Raw genomic sequence first — 21960 nt, 5'->3', positions numbered from 1 at the left:
CAATGGTCTTGCCCCTTCTCCCCCCAACAGCCCAAGGCCACAGTGACCATGGACGCCTCCCTGATGGGGTAGGGGGTGCTATTTCAGGGACAGACAGTCCAAGGTACTTGGTCCAAAATGGAGGCCCATCTGCATATAAATGTTCTAGAGCTGAGGGCGGTGCTTCTGGAGTTGCAAGCATTCCATCCTTTGCTGCAGTCTGGGACTATTGTGATACAATCAGACAACATGGCGGTGTTCTGGTACATCAACAAACAAGGTGGAACCAAATCTTACCCACTTTGTCGAGAGGCCATGAGGATGTGGCAATGGGCGATGGCTACCAACCGCTTTCTTCTAGCAATGCACATTCCCGGGAGTTCCAACATGATAGCAGACAGACTCAGCAGGTGTATTCTACAACCTCACAAGTGGTCCCTGAATCCTTTGATAGCTGCGGAGATTTTCAACTGCTGGGGTCTTCCTTGCTGTGACTTTTTTGCTTCCCTGACCAACTACAAATTCAGCAACTATTTCACCCTGATTCCCCCTCCGGGACAGTCAACCAGGGACACTCTAGTCCATGATTAGCCCTTGGGTCTACTTTATGCATAGTCACCTCTCCCCCTCATTCCCCAGTTTCTGAAGAAAGCCCGCCGGTTGAAGAGCAAAGTAATCCTCATAGCACCATATTGGCCTCATCAGATTTGGTTCCCCTTCCTTTGGCCTCACCTGCTAGCTCAACCGTGGATTCTCCATCCAACCCTGGGGTTGATCTCCCATCCGCAGAATCTGATTCACCCTGATTTGAACAGCCTGAAGCTCACAGCTTGGCTCCTCCAATTCCTTTGATTGCCAGGCAGAATGCTCTTTCCTTGCCAGTACGTGACATTCTTATTGCATCTCATAAGTCTTCCACCAGAATTACACATCTCAGCAAGTGGAAAGATTTACTATTTGGCTGAAAGAAAAACCAGTAGATCCTTTTTCAGCACCAGTATCGATAGTATATCTGTCCACCTTATTCCAATCCAGTCTATCTGCCTCTATGATTAGAGTTCATTTGTCTGCAATATCTAATTTTCATGATGGTGTCCAAGACTCTTCTCTTGTGTCACACAAATTATGCAAGACTTTTATAAAAGGTGTGAATCATCTAAAACCCCCTGTTAGAAAACCTACTCAACCATGGGACCTGTCATTAGTTCTACAAGCTTTAACAGTGTCACCTTTTAAACCAGCTTCTTGCGACCTCAAATATTTGTCATGGAAAACCTTGTTTTTGGTCGCCATTACCTCTGCCAGACGTATCTCTGAACTTCAAGCCTTATGCATCAAGAGACCATATTTGATTTTTCATAGAGATAGAGTGTCATTGAGAACTAATCCTTCCTTTCTGCCAAAAGTGATCTCTGAAATGTCCATTAATCAAACCATTGAATTGCCAGTTTTCTTCCCCAATCATTCAAACAGAGGAGAGTATTGCCTACATACCCTAGATGTTCACAGGCAAATTCACTTCTACTTGAATAGGACAAAAGCTACTCATAAATCAGACCATTTATTTTTGGCCTATTCTGGACCTAAATTAGGATGTGCTGTTGCTAAGGTCACATTGGCTAAATGGTTGAAAGACTGAGTAACCTTTGTTTATAGAAAATGTAATATTCCTTTAACTACTACCATAAAGGCTCATTCTACAAGGTCGATGGCAACTTCTGCTGCCTTCCATGCCAGAGCCTCCTTACATGACATTTGTGCAGCTGCAACTTGGGCTAGTCCTCATACCTTCATCAATCATTACAAGTTGGATTTGGCCTCCAGGGGAAGAGCATCTTTTGGTTCTATGGTGTTCAGGAATGCCCTTCCATGAGAGCCTCCCAGGAATAAAGGTAGCTGGGGACTCTGTCCCACACATAAGGAATGAACGAGGATTAACAATATCAGATAAAGAAGTTATGTCTTAATATAACTTTCCATCTGTATTGCTGATCCTCGTTCAGTCATTATGACCCTCCCTCCTTTCCCCCTCCTGTGGCTTTTAGTGGATCTCACCATCTGGTTCTGTTAGGTCATTTGACCAGAGGTAGCTTCTGCCTTCTTTTGACTTGCAAACTCAATCTGAGGTAACAGGGAGAGGGGAATTCTGGATAAGAGTTTAGCTCGAGAGTTGTGGCTGGTGCGAGCTTGGAAGATGGCCGGCTCGGTTCCGAGGCCGGAACCGACTACCCACATGTAATGACTGAACAAGGATCAACACTACAGATGGAACATTATGGTAAGACATAACTTCTTTTTCTTACAAAGCAAGCCATATTATTTTGAAAAACTGCTGTTTGGCCTTGCACATTTCCTTAACTGTACACACAGTATAATTTTAGGGAAAGCATTTTAATTTATACAGTCTTTATCAATTCCCCCTGTTTAAATTAATAACCAAGAAAATTGTAAGACAATTTACAACAGAATATGATCTTCAGTACTTTGAATCCCTCGGTCTGTTGCATCATACGAATCCCTTGCATTCAATGCTATTTCGTTAAAGAGTGTTACATTACCAACCGCTGTTACTTGATTAATACTTTTATTAACACAAATCTTTTAATGATGATAAGAGCAAGTAATGCTGAAATTGTAGTACCCCACCGTAGACACACAGCCGTTATTACTTATCTATTTTTAACTGCATTTATGCTTCCTTAAGCAAGTTGTTAGCCTTGCAGTTACACACAAGCATTTATTTCAAAATCTTGTCAAGTTAACCCTTGCTTTACAAGGCAAAACCTTGTATTAGAAACAAGCATGTTTCTTTTGCATTGCATAATTTTATTATTGCTTTGGGAAAAGAATATTGGAATTTTACAGAAAAATGTGATCTTCTGTACTTAATAGCCTTTCTTCATTGTTACTTGTTTGACAGTTTTATAACACATCTCTGTTATATCTGAGATAGCTCTATAAGTTGCATTTGCTATCAACTTTGTAACTTCCATAGTGCCTTAGAGGCACCATACCCAGTGAAAAAAATTCAGTCCTTGAAATAACACCATTTCCTATGTCCAGCTGTTTTAAAATCTTTCCCTATTTTTTATCATGAACCTCCTTGTTTTCCTGGTGATTTTTTTCTACCATGTCATCGGGTAATATGTGAGTAATTTTCATTATTGGAACTGCATACTCTATGCAACAGAATTCTTCCTATTTCATCTCTTCCTTAAAAGAAGTATGTGCTAACTCCCATGCTGTTTTTATTTTGTACTCAAGCTTTTTCACAACCAGAGTTGGTGTTTTTAAACATAAAACCTCTATGTGTAACCTCTACAGTGACTGCATGTAATAGCATTTTCCCCTCTGTAAAGAATGTGGCTAAAAACCCAACAATTTGACTTGTCACATGCCTTTGCAAACAAATTTTGCATGTCCAAAAATATATTGAAATCAGGTATCCAATCATGATGTTCCTGTTCTCATGATCTATTATATCTGAGTATCTCTCCTCATTTTTTTCTTTGCAACTGTTTTATTTGTCTTGTCCTGTCTATAGATTGCTATTATAGAAACAAATTTAAACTTTTTTAAGACAGTTAACAGACTGCTACTGTACTGATATTGTTTGATTGTTATTAACTTACACTGATTTTTATGAACCAACATGGTGTGCTGCATTTGCTTGGATTTTTATTATTAAGTTTTTTTAATGACTGTGTACTTTACTACCTGTAGGTATTGCTGTGTATTATTACCCGGATGGCAGTTACACCAGTTTGACTAATTATGTTTTTGCTGTATAAGACTGTTTGCTATTATTGCTATTTTTTTGAAACTATGGCATTACAGACACTGTTTTTTACCAATATTGATCCTATTTGCTGTTTGCATAAACTGCCTTTGGAGACATACTGTACTTTTAATGTGGGGGGGAGGTTGTTGACCCTCTCCTGTTACTATAGAACCTTTTGTCATTTAGGATTTGTCATAGGTACTGCCTTAAATGTTACTCCATTTCCAGACATAGATGTGGACTTACCCAACATTTAATTGCATTGTTTAGTTTTGCATATACCATTTGCACTACTGTAAATGTATTTACTGTATTTGTATTAACTTTACTTTGTGTCTGTATGGCTGTAGGTTATTTCTGTGTTCATTTTGAATCTGTCTTGGCTTATTAAACCTGTAAAGTTTCCTGTCCCCTTTGCTTAATTAATTAATTAACATTAAGCTTTGTATACTAACATTGTCTTGCATTGCTTTAAAAGATCCCTGTCCTTTGCTGCCAACTGATAACCTGTGTTTTGTTAAATTATTGCTTTAATGCCTATTGCCTGCCATGATCTGGGTTTTCTGTGTATTCCATAGGGTATACTTTATGTTTTATGTATCCTTCTGTGTTTGTTCCTGTGATTGATTGTCCCTTAATGTATTTTGTTTATCTTGATTTTTTTCCTATTTTTGGGTTTTGAAGAAGCACTATTATCTGCATAGATACCCTTTTGTATTTGACTTGTTTTCATCTTTTGTAATGTGGACAATTCTGTTTAATGTGGCCTATTTTGTTACAAGTAAAACATATCACCTGTTTTTATGAACTTTGTTGTGTATCTGTCTGTAACCCTGGTGGAGCAGAAGCTGCTCGTGTTTCAGACCATGTATTACAATCCCCTTCCTTTCGCCACGTAGTCTACAAGCTGTTTTTGTACATTTCCTATGTTCATTTGCAATACTGCGTACTTTTTCATCGGACCATGTATTACATCCCCTTCCTTTCACCACGTAGTCTACAAGCTGTTTTTGTACATTTCCTATGTGCATTTGCAATACTGCGTACTTTTTCATCAGACCATGTATTACATCCCCTTCCTTTCACCACGTAGTCTACAAGCTGTTTTTGTACATTTCCTATGTGCATCTGCAATACTGCGTACTTTTTTTCAAACTGTCTAGCAATGGCTTAATCTCTGAGTCTGTATCTGTGTGTCAGGCAGAAACTGATTTTAAAGCTTCATCTACATTTTGCAGAATGTCACTAACTGTCTGACAGAATTGCTTTAACATAACATTTTGCCTGACCAAAACATTATTTTGTTTTTTTCTGACATGCTATTTAGACTGTTTGTAAAACAGTTATGCGAGTCTAGACACTCACCTGTTGTAGCTGCTTGCTCTGCTTTGACATCTGCCAAAGCATTTACTGTAGCCCCTTTTGTATTACATTTTTTACGTGCTTTGATTTTGACAATACTAAACTTTCCCTGTAAATCATTTTGGGAATGAATGCCCATAACTGTCGTACTGGAGCATGTTTTAGGGGTTTGCCAACACTGTTGATGAATTTTCTTTTGACCCAAACTAGCATGTGTAAATTAAAAAAAAAAAAACATTTAAATAAAGCATTATTTGAAAGAGACCACACAGTGTATGTCAACCATTGTTTAAATGCCAACATATTGAAACAAAATTATTTTTTTGTTTTGCCACTGAGACAGAGTGTGTAATAAACAAGACTATTAATATATATCAGCAGATGAAATAACTGTCATTTCTGCTGAACCCTGCCCAATGTAAACCTTACTGGGTTTTTTCTAACTGTCTTGTCAGATTAACCTCTGTAGTTTGTGCCCTTAGTAAATGTTGTTGGGCTCTATCTGATTGTTACATTAAATCAGAAATGTCATTATGTAAAGTCTGAATGCTATGCCGAGTTTGTTCCTCTAAATGGCATTATTGTTCCTTACTACCAGGGTTGCCAGATTTCATATCAGCAAGGTAGGGACGACAAAAAAAAAAGGTCTATAATGCAGAACAAAGTTCCACATTAAAGAACAGTAGATCTGCACTAAACACGGAGCTTCTCGTGTTTAATGTGGAACATTGCAGTTCCGCATTCAACAGAAGTAGCTCCGTCTTTAGCGATTTTTGATTAGCCCGTATACCGGCATACGGGACAATCAAAAATCGCTAAACACGGAGCTACTTCTGTTTAATGCGGAACACAAGAAGCTCCGTGTTTAGCGATTTTTGATTGGCCTGTATACCAGGTATACGGGCCAATCAAAAAAAAAAAAAAAAACAAAGCGGAGGCTGGCCGGGATTTAAACCGGCAGGGCGGGACTTGGGATCAGGCTGCTGATCTCGGGACAGTCCCGCCCAAATAGGAACGTCTGGCAACCCTGCTTACTACTGTCTCTAGGGAAATATTTAAAAGCTGTGAAAACCTTTTGTCTGAAATGTTAATATTGATAGCAAACTGTACTATGTTAGAACTTTTTTTTGTGCATTTGCAATATATAGTATAAATAACATTTTTATGCAGTCTATTACATTACTAACAATAATTGCATACACATGTACTGTATGAGATTTAGGTGATTGAAGAAGGTACATTTAACTGTTGTATATGTGAAGAACTAACAAAGCTAGAATCAAACAGATTGTTTATCAGAATAGGATATATCTTATGGTATGGCTTACATACTAGACTCCTGTGACAAGATAGACATAAGTTTGGAAAGTTATTTCCACATAATAACAGTCTTTATGAATTGCTGTATATTTTATGTATGGATTATAGGCATTTATATGTAGGTTCATAGGTTCACATTTACAAACACAACTGTTATCTAACGTCTGAACATGAAACATTTCAGATTTACATTTTATGTCTGACGCAGAAGGTTTAAACTATGTAAGTTTATATATGCAATATGTGGGCACTGTAAAGTTAACTGTCTGTACTTGCATCCATGTTATAACTGTGAAGAATTTACCGTATTTTGCATAGATGACAAATAGGTGATCAGACTGAAGTCACTTGGAAGACATGGTGTCCTTCAACAGATGAATTGATGGTGGAACGTTGCAGGACAGCTTCTACGGCATCACTCTGTATTCACCAACGAAGTACTGGAACTGTTGATCTGTTAAAGCACTGGAACTGTCAAACTGTTAAACTGACATTGTAAATAGTAGGGCCCCTCTGTAATATTAACTGCTGGTAACAGATATAATGTCACAGGCACTGGCTTAGGCTCGCCACTGAAGAAATGTCTATAAGTTGACTAGACAAACACCATACTACTGTACCTGTTATTCTTTATTTGTATTAGAACAAATTGTTTCCAATCTGTTAATTCTTTCAGACTTATTTCAATTTTACTATAACATGGCTAGACACTTGAAAAGACTGATAAACACTCAGTCTAAAAACTTCACTACCAAGTGAAAACATACAGTCCAGTTTATATACTCTTTTCAACCAATGTTATTTTTAATGTCCTTGTGACTTGTTCTTCTGGTTTCTGTCTGTGTCATGAAAAAGTCCATGGTTATTTTTAGTCTGGACAGTTTCTGTTGAAATTACAATCATCCTTTTTTGATACTTCCTGTATCTGAAGACTTCACAAAAGTTCCTCCACATCATCTTTGCATCACTTGAACTGTCTGCATTTTATTTCTGCATCTGAAAGCCAAGAAAGTCACCTTCCTTTTTTTATAACAGGATGCCTTTACAGTAAAGCCCACAGCTATACGGTATTAATATCTAAGCTGAACATGTACAAGAAATAAATGTTCTTGCAAGCAGGACATATTATTTTGAAAACTGCTGTTTGGTCTTGCACATTTCCTTAACTGTACAGACAGTATAATTTTGGGGAAAGCATTTTAATTTATACAATCTCTAACAAAACCAAACTGCTGCTTTTTTCCTCCACTCACAGGTCTGCCCCTATAACCTTTACATTAAAATCCAACAACGGCACCATTATTTCCCCAGATTCCTCAACCAAACTGTTAGGAGTTATAATAGATAATAACATTGAGTTTGATCTGCATATCAATGTTGTTGTTGTGTCTTTCGGCTTTTCCCGGTTAGGGGTTGCCACAGCAGAACTCCAGTCTGCTAACGATTGGTGGTAGATTTTTTTTTTATGTGCCGAGTTGCCAGCCCTGACGCAAAACCTTCAACGAAGGTACACCCATTCACACGTCTCCACACAGAAGACGCTTTAGCTGAGAATCGAACAGGACAACGTCTTACTGTGAGGCGACAACGCTACCGCAGCACCACCATAAAACTATTAAAACAGTTAATAAAAAACTTGGCTCACTATATAGGATCGAGCCCTTCCTAATGCCATTAGCCAGAACTATAATTGCTCATACACATCTACTCTCCACCCTTCTCTATGCTTCCCCTCTATTTACAGGCCTCAGAAAAACTGACCTTAATAAATTTTCTAGCAGCTGCACTCACATTGCTAGATTTGCTACCAATGCAGCCTACAGAACTCATCACTGTCATAACCTAAATCTATGAGGATGACTTGAACTGCCTAACCTACTTCAGGTTAACCAACTAATAGTTGCACACAAGATCCTGTACTAACCGGATAAACACCTGTACTTAAAAACCTCATCACCCCCTACAGTAACCTTAGCGCACTTCATTCATCTGAAAGACTGCTAGTTCAAACTCTCAAATCCAACAACACAGCCTGTAAATCTCTATTTGCTAACTCTGTTGACAAAACTTGTAATTTTCTTCCTGCTAATCTTACATCTGAACTCTCTCTACCTTAATTCAAGAAAAGTCTGATTCAGTACTTTAAAAAACGATGGCTATGTTCTTGTCCAAATCCAGACTAACTCTAACCATCACTCATGTGCAGATGGAGGACTTCTGTCTACACTTTATTGTTTTTTAACTTATAAATCCTATGATCTCCTTGGATCTACTACCAGGTTAACTTACTAGGCATTCAATGCCCTATCATTCTTAAAAACACTATCTAGAGTTTTCCATCTGAGTAATAATGTAATAATTTGTTTGTGTATCTGTTTTTGTGTTTGTTTACATCTCTGTAAAAATCCTTTTATTTGTGTTTTATTTTGTGTTTTAAACTGTAAAAATGTAACAGTTTGTCGAATGTTTTTTTGGAGCTTTTCTCCCTGGGTCTCCGCTGAAAATGGACATGTATCCAGTCGGACTATCCCGGTAAACAAATGTAAAATAAATAAATACATAAAATAAATAAACTATGTGATTACCAATAAAAGTGTTAATACTTTTAAATGAGAGAGGTTTGTTATTAAAAAATGACAGAAGAGCATTAGGAGGAGAATTTCCAATATGGTGTTGTAGCAATGAGATGGGATTTGGTATTTGGTAGATGCTGATTGAGAAGTATTGTTTATCCTGGGTTAGCACAAGAACATAGCCAGGTATTGGATAGATACTCTTTAAGTGTTTTTTTTAAAGTGTGGAAGGTTAGTAGGTTAGGAATATTTGTTGTATCTGCAGGGAGGTTATTCCAAACTTTACCTATGTAGTTTGAGAAGAGAGAATCGCCTGCAGTGTTGTTGGCTTTGACAGATTTTACTAAGAGTTTGTTGCTTGATCAAAGGATGCGGTTACTTGTTTTGGGGAGAAGGACATTCTTAATGGAGGGGATTTCATTTGGTTGGTTCAAAATCTTGTGGTTTAAAGTGAGTTGTTTAGAGAGTAGAAGTTGGGGTAGTTCGAGCCACTTCAGCTGTTTGAGTGCTGTACAGTGGTGTGACCTAAAAGGAGAGTCTGTGACGAACCTAGCAATTTTGTTATAACATGATTCCAATTTAGCAAGGTCAGTTTTCTTCAGGTTAATGAGAATAGGTAAGACATACTGCAGAGTTGAAATAAGATGTGTTTGAGCAATGGTAGCTTTTGTGGTATTTGTAAGATATTGTTTATTTCTATGTAGGCTGTCCAATTTTTTTGTGTACTTTCTTGATGATTTGTGCAATACGAATATCACATTTTAGATTAGCATCAATAACTACCCCAAGTAGTTTTGTCTGGGTTAAAGGGGAGACGCGTGTGTTGTTTAAGGATTGAATATTAAATGGGGGAAGGGATCTTGTTTGCCTGGTGGGTTGGAAAATCATGAGTTTTGTTTTATTTGGGTTTAGGATGAGTTGGGAGTTGTTTAGCCATTTCTCAACTTTATAAAAGGAATCCTGAGTAAATACATTGAAGTTGTTGTAGGGATGATGCTGAACATATCAAAGTCGAATCATCAGTGTACTGAATGACAGAGACATGAATTGTGTAAGTGTGGAGTTTGTTGGTAAATAGTGAGAAAAGAAGGGGTCCCAGGATGGAGCCTTGAGGGACACCTATGGTAACAGGGAGAAATGGAGCGAGGTTTTGCTGCCATTGCACAGCTTGTTGACAGCTGGATAGGTAGTTATGGAACCATGCGATTGTGCTATGACTTAAATTTAAATCTGCAAGTAAATTTAATAGTTTGCAATGGGAGACCATATCAAATGCTTTTGAGAGATTGAGAAAAATGGTGGATACAAATTTATCATTATTCCTGTGAAGATTTACAATATTGGTGAAAGACATAAGAGCAGAGGTGGTGCTGTGGAAGGGACAGAACTGGTGTTAAGTCTCAGATAGTAAATTGTTAGTTTGTAATTTTAAATCACTCTGGCTGCTTTTATAGTTCTCTTGAAAAGGGTTTAGCCTATAGGCAGCCCAAGTGAATATGTGGGAGAAGGTTAGAGCTCTGCAAAGCTGGCTTGGTGCTGTATCCTTGACAGGCTACAACCCATACTCTACTGCATTAGTGAAGAATTCATTCTTCTGCTGTTATGGGTAAGTGCAACTTACATAATTGTACTTTACCTCCTAATATGTAAATATATTTTATAACGTATAAAAAGAGAGGATGTTATATGCAGGTATATAGCTGTAAGGCTAATAAGCCAGGCATAGTTATTAGCAGGCCATCTAGTATATATAGATCTGCTTCTAGAGAAATTTGTTGGAATGTAAACTTCATGAAGTTTAGACCACATGTGTTGTGTGTGTATTATTTATCAAGCCTTCAGACATGACAAGATATCTTCATTCTAATAAAGAAGCAATCCCAGGAAGGGATCTAAACAATGTACTCTACCCATTAGTTGCAAAAGTCCAGATGGTGTTTTAAAACTTACTCGAGGATATAGTGTTCTCAGGGTTTATTATGTAAATGTAGGAGAAAGGGTACAACTCCCATACTGGGTGCACAGGGCTTCACCCTTACAAGCATTTGGTAATATAATATCAAGGTATTCCATCTTGTAGTCAGTCAGGGTAGACCATTTTTTCTGATCAGTTTTAATGTCCTTTGTTATGCATATCCACACTATATAATTTGAACCTGTAGCATAGCATGATACCATCATCTTGTATTTTGCTGTATGCAAGAAAAATACATACTGTACCAGCACTGTGTTTATTACACAATTTAAGTTAATTGTATAATATCTTATAATAGTCAGTGTTGCATACTTTGCCACTGTTACTCTTAGTTTTAGTTTTTTGTTTTCAGAAAATTGACTAAAACTGTGAGTATTATCAAGTGTTCTTATCACCTTTATTACATGTACTGATTTTTACTCTGCAGGGGCCCAGAGGAGAAAAAGGCAACAGAGGAGAAATGGTAAGGAATGATTATTTTTTATTACCTAATTTAGGAAATTCCTTAAATTTTAAATGGGCATTCTGCTGAGGTTTTTCATCTATCCAAGCTTACAAGTTGCAGCCAAGTCCTATAGCAACCCCCTTGAACAGCCACCACCATCTTGAGTTTGCTAGATGAAGGGGGGGGGTGTTAAAGTATATTAGCAGACTTTTCTTCCATTTCACACACAAGCCCATGCACACCTAAAGATAATTTAGAAGTCACCAGTTTGCCTTTTGCATATCATTGGAATGTGGGAGAAATCCGAGATCTATGACAAAACCCACACAAACTCAGAGAGGACATGCAAACTGCACAGAGAAGACACCTCAGCTTAGAAATGTACTGGAGAGCTTCTTACTGTTAAAAAAAAATCACTGTGTTCTCTATCATTTTCCTAAACCCTTTTCTGTTAACAGTGTGTGCCACCCATGGCACTGTGCAAGGAAGGCTAAATTTTAGCTGCATACAGTTTTCTTGGCCCATCCCCATTAAATAAATTAGTGCACTGGTAGTTTAGCTCTTGGAGGTTAAAACTATAAGCTGCTAAACTATTTCATTTTGTAGATTTGAGTTGGATTCCTTCATTTTCCATGTGCAGACAGTGTGACTGAGCAAGTCATTTAAACAGACAGTGCTCCTTGGTTGACCCTGAAGAGAGGAAATTGTGCCCAGTGGACAAATTTGAAAATAGATATAAATGTTATACTCTCAACAGAACTGGGGGTTACATGTCTGCAACTATTCTTATCAGGTTATACTGTATAAACTATATAAAACCTTTATTCCACCAAAGTTAACATTGTATAGTAGTATATCTAATAAGAGGGGTACAGTTGCCTGTAGTAAATGCTCCATTTGTAAATATATAGTAAATCACTTCTCTGTTATTAATGGGATAAAATTCTATCCAAACGGAATTCATACTTGTAGTACTGAAGGCATTGTATATGTGCTGAGATGTACTTGTAAACTTTTGTATATTGTAGAGACTGGTAGACCTTTTAAATTACATTTGCAGGAACATATTAGAGACATTAAAAATAAAAAAATGGAGAGTCCTTTGGATGCACATTTTAATCCAGCTTGTTTAAGGGGATCTGTTTTGAATAAAATTAATTTTATTACTGGGGAATGTATTGATATTAAAGATAAATTATTGCAGAAGAAAACGTTTATTTTAAAGTACAATACCTTAGAGCCTTATTGCCTAAACAAAGAGTGTAATTGGAAATATGTGATTAAATAATTGTGTATTAATTATATAATTACTGTTGTATTTAAGTGAATCACTGTGATATATTTGTTACTCTTGGAAGGCTGTATTAGGCCAATGCACTACTAGTTGTGTTTCATTCATGGTTTGTTGTTTATTTTAATATTTTTTTTCTTTTTGTGGTCACTGTTTATTTTTTATTTATTTAATAACTAGATAAAGCCACCAGGTGCAAGTGCTTCTGTTCTGCGGCAACTTGAGAGCCCTGCCTAGTTAAGTGCCTTACTCACAGTCACGCAGCAGCTAAATAAGTGCAGAAGGGATTTAAACTAGAACTATATAATAAAGGTTGTTGGTAGCATGTAGTCTTCATCCTACTCACTAAACTGCAAGAAAGTATTTTGTTTCAAAACATGTATGTTAGTGAAGAACATTAAGGAAAAGCATTGCGGAAAAAGTCTATCCACACTACTTTGCAGGATGCATTTGTATATTCTGCTTTATTTTTATTGCTTTCTTTTTTGTACCTTGTCACCCTGATGTAATGTAACTTTTAAATACTCTTTAACATGTAACACAGTCAGATTCCTCTTAATGTAATAGAACTTAGCAGTGATATTAGCACTACCAAAAACTACGTATTCCTACATGAGTTAGAAACACTTGTAACATACCATATATTATACTATATACAAATGTAGGCTACCTAGTGTGGAGTAGGTCCTCTTATAGGCTGTCCAAACCTGATGGATTGGCTGGTTCTCCCCGGACCAACAAGTGAGAACAAAAGAAAAAGTCTCTTTATTCAAAGTAATCCACTGCTGTATTCCTGTAGGTGTTTTGCAGGCAGCCAGCTAACCAGAGTAGAATGTACATTTTTAAAAATCAAGTAGTAAAAACACAAAGAAATCCTTCTTTGAGCTTTAAGATGCCCGGTTTATTCAAAGTAATGAGCACATTTGTCTGTCAGACTTCATCAGACATAATGTTTCTTCCTGTTGTATCTGATGAAGTCTGATAGACAAAAGCGCTCATTACTTTGAATAAACCATTCATATAGTGATCATAATAGTTGATGAGTAGACTATAACTGAATTGTTAAATGTTGCATTGAAGATGTCAGCAATACTACTGCCATGTGTATGGCTTTTATCAGATCTTCATATACACACACATGCCCACACCCATACCTATCCACCTGGCCTTAGTCAAAGAAGTCAGTATCTCCCCCTCAAATCAATAGTTAAATAATTATATACATGCATACATACATGCTTTCATATATCTGCTTCTTTATTTCAACAACAATAACTGGGATAATATCTGCCAGACCTCTTGTACCACCTTGTGGAGGAAATGACTGGAAAACATTTTTCTTTCTTTTTTTTTTTAAGTTTTTATTTGATTTTACATATTCCAACAATAATTCAACAAATTGTCCTTAACAAAAATTATATATACAAAACCATTAGCAGTTTTCTAACAGATCTTTAAATTTCTGCCAGGCTGTGTATTGTTGAGTTACATTTCTAGTTGATATTTTTATGGGTGATAATTCATTTTTAAAAACAGATTTGGCTAGACAGATAAAGGCACTAGTAAAAGAGAGTCATTTTGCATTTCCAGTTATTAGTTATAACTTTCCTAGCAATAGCCAGGACAGAGCAAAGAAGAGGCATTTGCAATATTGGAATAACGTCTGGGATTTGGGCATTGAACAAAATCAAGGGATCTGTTATAGTACAATTGTCTGACCACAATGCTTGGAAAAAGATTCTAAAATTAGTCCAGAAAAATGATACAATGTTGCATTTTGTGATCATATGAACCCAATCTAAATCAAGGGCTGCATTATATCTCCAGAAGTTAATTTTTTTCTGATTTATATATAACAGCAATTTTGTGGGGTGTTAGAAAAACTCTGTGTAGAAATTTCCATGTATAACTCTTGCAATATGGAGAGGACATTGATTTTCCTGTAGATTTTAAGGATATTTTCTTACTTTTCTCAGAAAATTCTTCTTTATTTTTTCGAATAATTCCAGTATGACAATTCAGGAGAACTAATTCAATTATAATAATCTTATATATGATTGACAAGTATGACTTACCTTTATATGGATTATTGTTTATATTGGAAAAGAAGTCTATGATTTTTGGAATAGTTTTAGTTTCTATGTCTAATGCTTTTTTGACTTTGTCTTGAATATATTCCTTACATGTTTTTATGTCTAACCAACTAATATTTACAGACTGTATCTAGCAATCAGATAATCAGTTAAGTATATTTTATTCCTAGTCAGAAACTGATGCCGGTAAATTAAAGTACCATTCTTTAAGTCCAGCATTTTCTTTGTATTAAAAGATATTAAGCATCCACTTGTGAAAGTTATAAGAAGTAATGTTATTAGTAGATCTTTGATTAGATAATTCGAATTCATAAGTTTCTTGAATATTAATAGAATTTGATATATGAAAGGGTACAGCATAAACTTATGATTTTCATTTAATATATAGTCTTTTAACCCCCAAAAGGTATTGATTTCTAAATTTGTATAAGTTTCTATTATAGATTTGTTATTGTCTATTACTATATTTTCATGTATTGGTTTCCAGAAGGAAGCATAAGAGGAGTGAAGCCACTGTAGTATTACTTTAATAATTACAGATTTAAATATAAGTAAATATTGGAGAAATCAATGCCTCCTTCCTCCCAACTTTTGGTGTGCTCCGTCTAAGGAGATTTTTGCTTTTTTGGGGTACCATAAGAACTTTTATAAAGTAGAGTTTTTTTTTTTGTTTGTTTTTTGTTTTTTTTTTTTACTTTTTAGAAGGGGGAATTAATGGTTGACAAAAGAATAAGATTTTGGGTAAGATTTTCATTTTGATAAACTTAAGTCTGCCCTCAGATGTGAAAAATAATTTATTCCAATTGTCTCTTAATTTGGATATTGTATCAATTAGGTGTTGGTAGTTAACTAAAATCAATTTTTTATCATTAGTCTCAGTAGTAACTCGTAAGTATTTTAATTGTAAATTGTCCCAGACAAATTTTTGTAAGAGTTTAATTTATTGTTTATACCTTTATTTATAAGCAAGTTTTTGTTTTATTGTGATTAAATTTCAGACCTGAAGTATTTTCAAAATAGTCCATAGAGCTAACTATATGATCCAACGAGAGTTCAGTATTACAACTAGTGGGCAGAATGTCATCAGCATAAAGTTGAATTTGAAAAGACATTTTTTCATTTGTTTTAAAACCTTTAATGTTTATGTTAGATCTTATGTAGTTTGCAAGCAGTTCTGTAGTAAGTGCAAAAAGCAAAGGAGATAAAGGGCATACCTGTTTGGTACCTTTTAAGATATCAAAGGGGCTAGATATAAAGGAGCCTATTTTGACAAAAGAAATTGAGTTATCATTAAGTTTTTAATTAACTTTATGAAATCAGTGGAAAAGTTATATTCATTTAGTACTCCGAACAAGTATGACCAATTCACAGAGTCGGAAGCTTTATCAGTATCTAAGCTTATTATGAATAACTCTTTTATTTTTGTTGGCTATATCAAAGAAAAGAGTCTTGTTATATTATCCTGAACTTTCCTTTTAACTGTAAACCCCATAGGATCTTCATTTACTAGAACAATGAGCATTTGATTTAATCGTTTTGCTAATATAGACATGAAAATCTTGTAGTCTACATTTAAAATTGATGTAGGTCGATAAGAAGAATATAGAGCAGGGTCCTTATCTGATTTTAAAATGGGTGTAATAAGAGAATATCTCCATGATGGGGGAATACTAGATGTACTCTTAACTTCTTCAAAAGTATTTAATAAAACTTTTTAAATATTTTCAGGTAAAAGTTTATATAGCTCAGGAACTATCCCATCCATACCTGGTGCTTTATTAGTTTTAAGATTTGTAAGTTGGTCTTAAGACTTGTCAGTCTTGCTTTTCTTTTCTTTTGATAGTTTATTATGTATGTTTTCTTTTAAAAAATGTCCAGTAAGTTGCTGTTACTCAGGTTTGACTTTATTTTATTAATTTATTCATATTTGCTAAAACATTTTAATATCTAGGAAATATTGTTTTAAAAGCTAGAGAATGTAAAAGTTCATTTTTGCAGTCATTTTCTGTGTTCTGTAAGCTTCCTGCTTCTGAGGGGTTAGAGATCATGTTGCACTTCTTGTCTGACTCAGGAATTGTTCAGGAAGGATTCAGAGTGAAGCAGAGAGATACAGAAGCTTGAGGCAAGCTGAAAACATTCTCTGAACTCTTCTGGTGTAACTTGGCAGGAAAATAGACAGAAAAGAAAGTTTTTTAAACATGAAAGGCTCATGGACACATTCTGTAAGCTACATTTAAACTGAAAAACATTTTTTTTTTTTTTTACATCAAGTAATCAGGGGAAAGTTATATCACCTTAATAACATCACTAGAAAGAAAGGGGGATTAAAAACACATCAGTGCACACATTTTAACTATTTTCCCTACTGTCAATAACACTATATGTAAATACTGTATTAAATATTAAAAATTAAAACATTAAAGAGTTTTAACATTTCCTTCTATACACATACATTTACCAACAGTCAAACCAGCCCCCAAACCTGACTCATTCTATTAAAGTTACTCAGTTACTAAATTATTTTTGAAAAGGAAGGAGTGAGAGGGCAGAAACAGAAAGAAAAATGAGTAAAACATAAAAAAATTAAAACTGTTTGAGTCTGGCATTTCCCTTTAGATTCATAATACTTTAGTTAAAATAAGCATTTTAACATATACTTTACTCCCTCTAGTGGAAAAGCCCCAGTATTACAGCAACTGGGAGTATTTGTAAACCAAAATGAATGTAAGGAAAATAGAAAAGTATTACCTTTAGGTGATTTCATTTAAAATATGGTTCAGAAACAGACTATTTTAAGACAAATAAAATATAAATAATTAACAGGTAGTTTTGTCTCTGAGCTTTTTTTTTTTTTGTTCTGTTCTGTTTAACTGTCCAGTCATTCATTGTAGCCACACTCAGGTCCATATCATCTGTAGAATTAAGTAAAGTATTATTCTGGATGAAGGAAACCACATCTTTTAAGATATCAAATGTTTTTTTCCTCTCTGGCAAGAATAATCTTAGTTTTGCAGGGTGATTAGGTAAGTTTTTATTCTAGCTTTCTTCATTGATTTTAACAGAGGAATACAAACTTTTCTTCTTGAAACCACCACAGAGGAATAGTCATTGTCAAATCTAATGAAAGAATCACCAAGTTTTGTGGGTTAAGCAGACCAGGCTGGTTTCAAAACTCGACTCTTGTCTTGACTAGAAATAAATTTGACTATTATAAATCTTGGATTTGAATGTTTTTTGCTTGGTGTCATTTAGGGTTGCCACCCCTCCATTTTTTTTCCAGACTGTCCGGAAATCATTCTCTGGTAGTCCGGAAAACACTGTACAAACTCCGGTATTCTGTTTCAAAAAAGGAAACAGACTATCGGAGCTTGTAAATCGGCTGATTTACTATGCTTTTTTATAGAAAAGCATAGTAAATCAGCGGAAAACAGGCAGGAACAGAAAAAGAGGGCGTTCCCCACCAGGTGAAATAATCATGACATCACAAAATGGACGGAATATGGGTGGGAGAGGAGTGGATGGGCGGGGTTACTTGTGATGTGATGGGTGTGGCTTTACTCCAGTTTTAGCCACAACTAAAGGTGGCAACCCTAGTGTCATTACAAAGATTTATGACCCCTCTGTATGCCAAATGACAGGACTTCAGGAATGTTTAATGTTTTAGGGATCCAAGTGGATAAGAAGTTTACCGTGTTATTTCCTTCTAGTTGCTAGGGACTTCATAAATCCAGATGTTGTTCATTCTCCAGTCTTCATTTTTTTCCAAGAACTTCTTTTGTTGAAGAATAAAATCATTGTTATGTTCTCCTTCTGTAAGTCTGCGGTCTATGTCAGTGATAGAATCCTCCATAACAGAAATCTGGAATTTCTGTTGTTTCACTCCTTCCTTGATTAATTCAATATGCTTTGTACAATCTTCTTTTATTTTGTTGATTTTGGGGTCCAGTTTATTTAATTTTAAGGATAGGTCTTGTATACAACACAAAATAGACTGTAACTCTTTCTTCACTGAATTTTCTTGTTAAACTATTTTAGGGTGGTCCATCTTCCTTTGGCAATCCTTTTCCTGAAGTTGTGACAGGAAAATATTTGAAATGTATATTATTTTTCCACCAAAATGTCCCAAGAAGTTTCCAGCATGATATTCCAGCTTATCAGAATATTTTTTTTTAAAGAAAATGACAATTTAATCATGTCAAAAATGGAGCTTGTTGAAGTAAAGACATACCAATAATTTTTTTATCCTGTCAGTCCTATGTCACATTTCTCTTCTTTAAAAGGGCAATCATCTCAGCAATGACTCCATTGCATAAGGGTGCCGTAGAATGGTTATGAGCAATCCACAAGTGGGTTTTTATTCTCACTTATTTTTTATTTATTTTATTTTCCAAAGCAAAGGGGCTATAGGACGCATCCAGAACCTGGAAGGTGAAAAAAGTATGTGGCAGGTAAAAAAATTCCAGTTGTTCTGTCTGTTCGTCACTATGTTTTTTAGACAGAAAAGAGTGTTTTTTTTTTTTGCATCCTACACATGCAGGATACTGCCTTCATATCTTTATTCATCCTACCTACACAAAGCTTCTCATATCCAGGATGGGGCTTGGAAATCTTCCACTTTTTGGCATTACCCTCTGAATTTTTCTCAGCTTAAGTTTTTGTACTCTATAGTATTTTCCTTTCAAAAATGGAATATATTTTTCTTATGGCTAGATGACTAATTTTTATCTGTTCCATCATGGTCTCCATCCCCACACATTACGTTTCTTCCAAGAATTTGCAGTCACAGTCACTCCAAGCAAATCAGATCTGATTTGTTGTCATTGTCAAAGGATCCTTTTTCAGGTCTAGGTACAGATCTACTTTCAAATCACAAAGTACTAAAACAGTGAATTGCATAATGTTGAGATGACAATATCAAAAATTCAATATCCTGAAACCTGAAAGCATCAACACTTAAAATATTGAAAATAAAATATTAAAGCAGCTGTCCAACCCTCCACCAAACCAAAACAAACCAACAAAACACTTCACTTTTCAGATTTCTACATTTAAGCAGGGGGGCAAGCTCCCCTTGCACCCCCACACCACCTACTAATTATATATATCAACTATGAGATCGCACTACAGTGAAGAAAATGGTAAATATACCATTCCATGCTGCAGAGTGCACTATGAATAAACATTCCTTCATGTTAGCACCTTGTAAAGAAATATATTGCAAGATAAACAGTCTGCTTCAAAGTGTAAACTCAGCTTTTAATGAAAAGAAGTACAATTTCTTTTTCTAAGCCTTGAATAGTAAATCCTCAGCCAAATACTACCTCTTAACTTAACGGCCACTTTACTTCCTATAGTATACACTACTGTTTCTTAAAGAGATAGCAGACAATTTACTTACATACTAAATAACTGCTAACAACACATTCTGTAATTTGACATTTTCAGGTTTCAGGATATTGAATTTTCGATATTGTCTTCTTGACATAATGCAGTTTGCTGTTTTGGTATTTTGTGATTTGAAAGTAGATCCTATGTACATATTGCAATAGGAAGAGCTTTTCTCAGATCAGGCTACTTTCATGTTAATGTGACATGGTTCACATGTTGCAGTGGTTCTGTTTGATAGCATGGGAATTCTTTTTCTTTTTTTTCCCTCCCCAGGACCCTGCTGCAGTGCTGGGATTCTTAAGATAATGTGAGAAGAGAAGGAAAGATGCAAGGAAGGGGCTGAAATTATTTAAGACTCATTGCAGCGAAGTGCTCCAGAAAGTAGAAAATTCAATGCCAGAATAACAGACTTTCAGAAAGGTTGTAAAGGAAAAATGAGTAGGTAATGAAAAGCCAAAAAAAGTTTGGAAGGTGGTGTGTGTGTGTGTGTGTGTGTGTGTGTGTGTGTGTGTGTGTGTGTGTGTGTGTGTCAGATTTCAGGCATCCTGCCATCATACAAAATCATACATTTTTCAGAAAACTAGAACATTTTAGAGGAATACGTTTGTATCACAGATAATACCGCTTTTGTGGAACCATGTTCCATTCCACTCCACATAAAAAAGGTACTTCCCTTATGGTATTAAATTGTAATTAGTATAACTGGATGACTAAACACAAATTCACCCCCAGTTTAGCACCGTGTCCCTCATGGATAGAGGAAACATATGTATGTCCCAGCATGTCCTTGTTCAGCACTTCTCTGAGTTATTTGTATGCAAAATATAAGGACTAAATAAGAGCTATAATGGGAATGTAAGGCTGAGATTCTCAAGATCCTCACAGATCTTTGTCCCTTTAGTTTTATATACAGGTCAGGCATATTTTTATCAACAAGAGAACAACTTCTGGATAGAAATTAATAAAGAGTTGAAGGATTTTATCTGGGCGAGGAAAAAGGCAAGACTCAACTGGTATAAATTGATCCTTCCTATAGAACAAGGTGGTTTGGAATTTCCTGATTTGAAGGGGTATTTCAGAGCTACACAGTTAAGTCTCCTATGCATACCACAAGCAGAAACATATAATTCAAAGTGGAAAGTGATGACGATGAAATGGCAGGAAGCTCAAGAATTAAGGAGAGACTGGGATTTTGGATGCAGATCCTGAAGGAGAATAACAATAACCATACAAAATAATAATTCATAAAGTAGCAGAAAGTATGCTAAGAACTAAGCCAACACTAAAATGGAGAAATATTCTACTGATAAGGATAACTGCATTTAGGGCTACATAGAATAGGCATGAGGGGGCTGGAATTTACTGGAGAAAACTGGCAAAGGAACCAATGCATTGGGAGTAAATAATTAGAGAGGGGAAATGTAATAGAATGGGAAGAGGCCAATAATTAATTTGGACTGCAAGTTAGAGGTTGCCTTCTCTATCAAGAACTGATATCAGCGTATAGGCGAAGAGAAAGGAATAGGGGATCCTAAGTAAATGACCATCACTGGTAGAGCTTTAAGTATATTCAATAACTTAAACTATTAAAAAGGGATATTTAGCAGTGCTTATAAATATTGCATGATATTTATAGGAATCAATCAGTGGAGTTTAGAAAGGATTGAGAAGAGAGACTGGATAAGCAATTCACAAAGAAACAGTGGTAGGATATATGTATGGCTCCCAAATATGCAATAATGTCTAGAAAATG

At 35.6% G+C, this 21960-nt stretch overlaps 1 protein-coding gene across 1 annotated transcript in view; it reads left to right on the top strand.

The window, feature by feature from the left end:
* Positions 1–21960, top strand: part of COL24A1 (collagen type XXIV alpha 1 chain) — a 3617818-nt gene that overhangs the window by 3409075 nt on the left and 186783 nt on the right. Inside the window, exon 53 of the mRNA XM_044086026.1 lies at positions 11418–11453. Coding sequence (XP_043941961.1) covers positions 11418–11453 — 36 coding nt within the window. The remainder of the gene's footprint in view (positions 1–11417; positions 11454–21960) is intronic.

The sequence above is a fragment of the Protopterus annectens genome, chromosome 10.part0 (assembly GCF_019279795.1).
Source record: "Protopterus annectens isolate FY-2018-M chromosome 10.part0, PAN1.0, whole genome shotgun sequence".
Lineage (NCBI taxonomy): Eukaryota > Metazoa > Chordata > Ceratodontiformes > Protopteridae > Protopterus > Protopterus annectens.
This window is presented reverse-complemented; position numbering and strand designations above follow the sequence as displayed.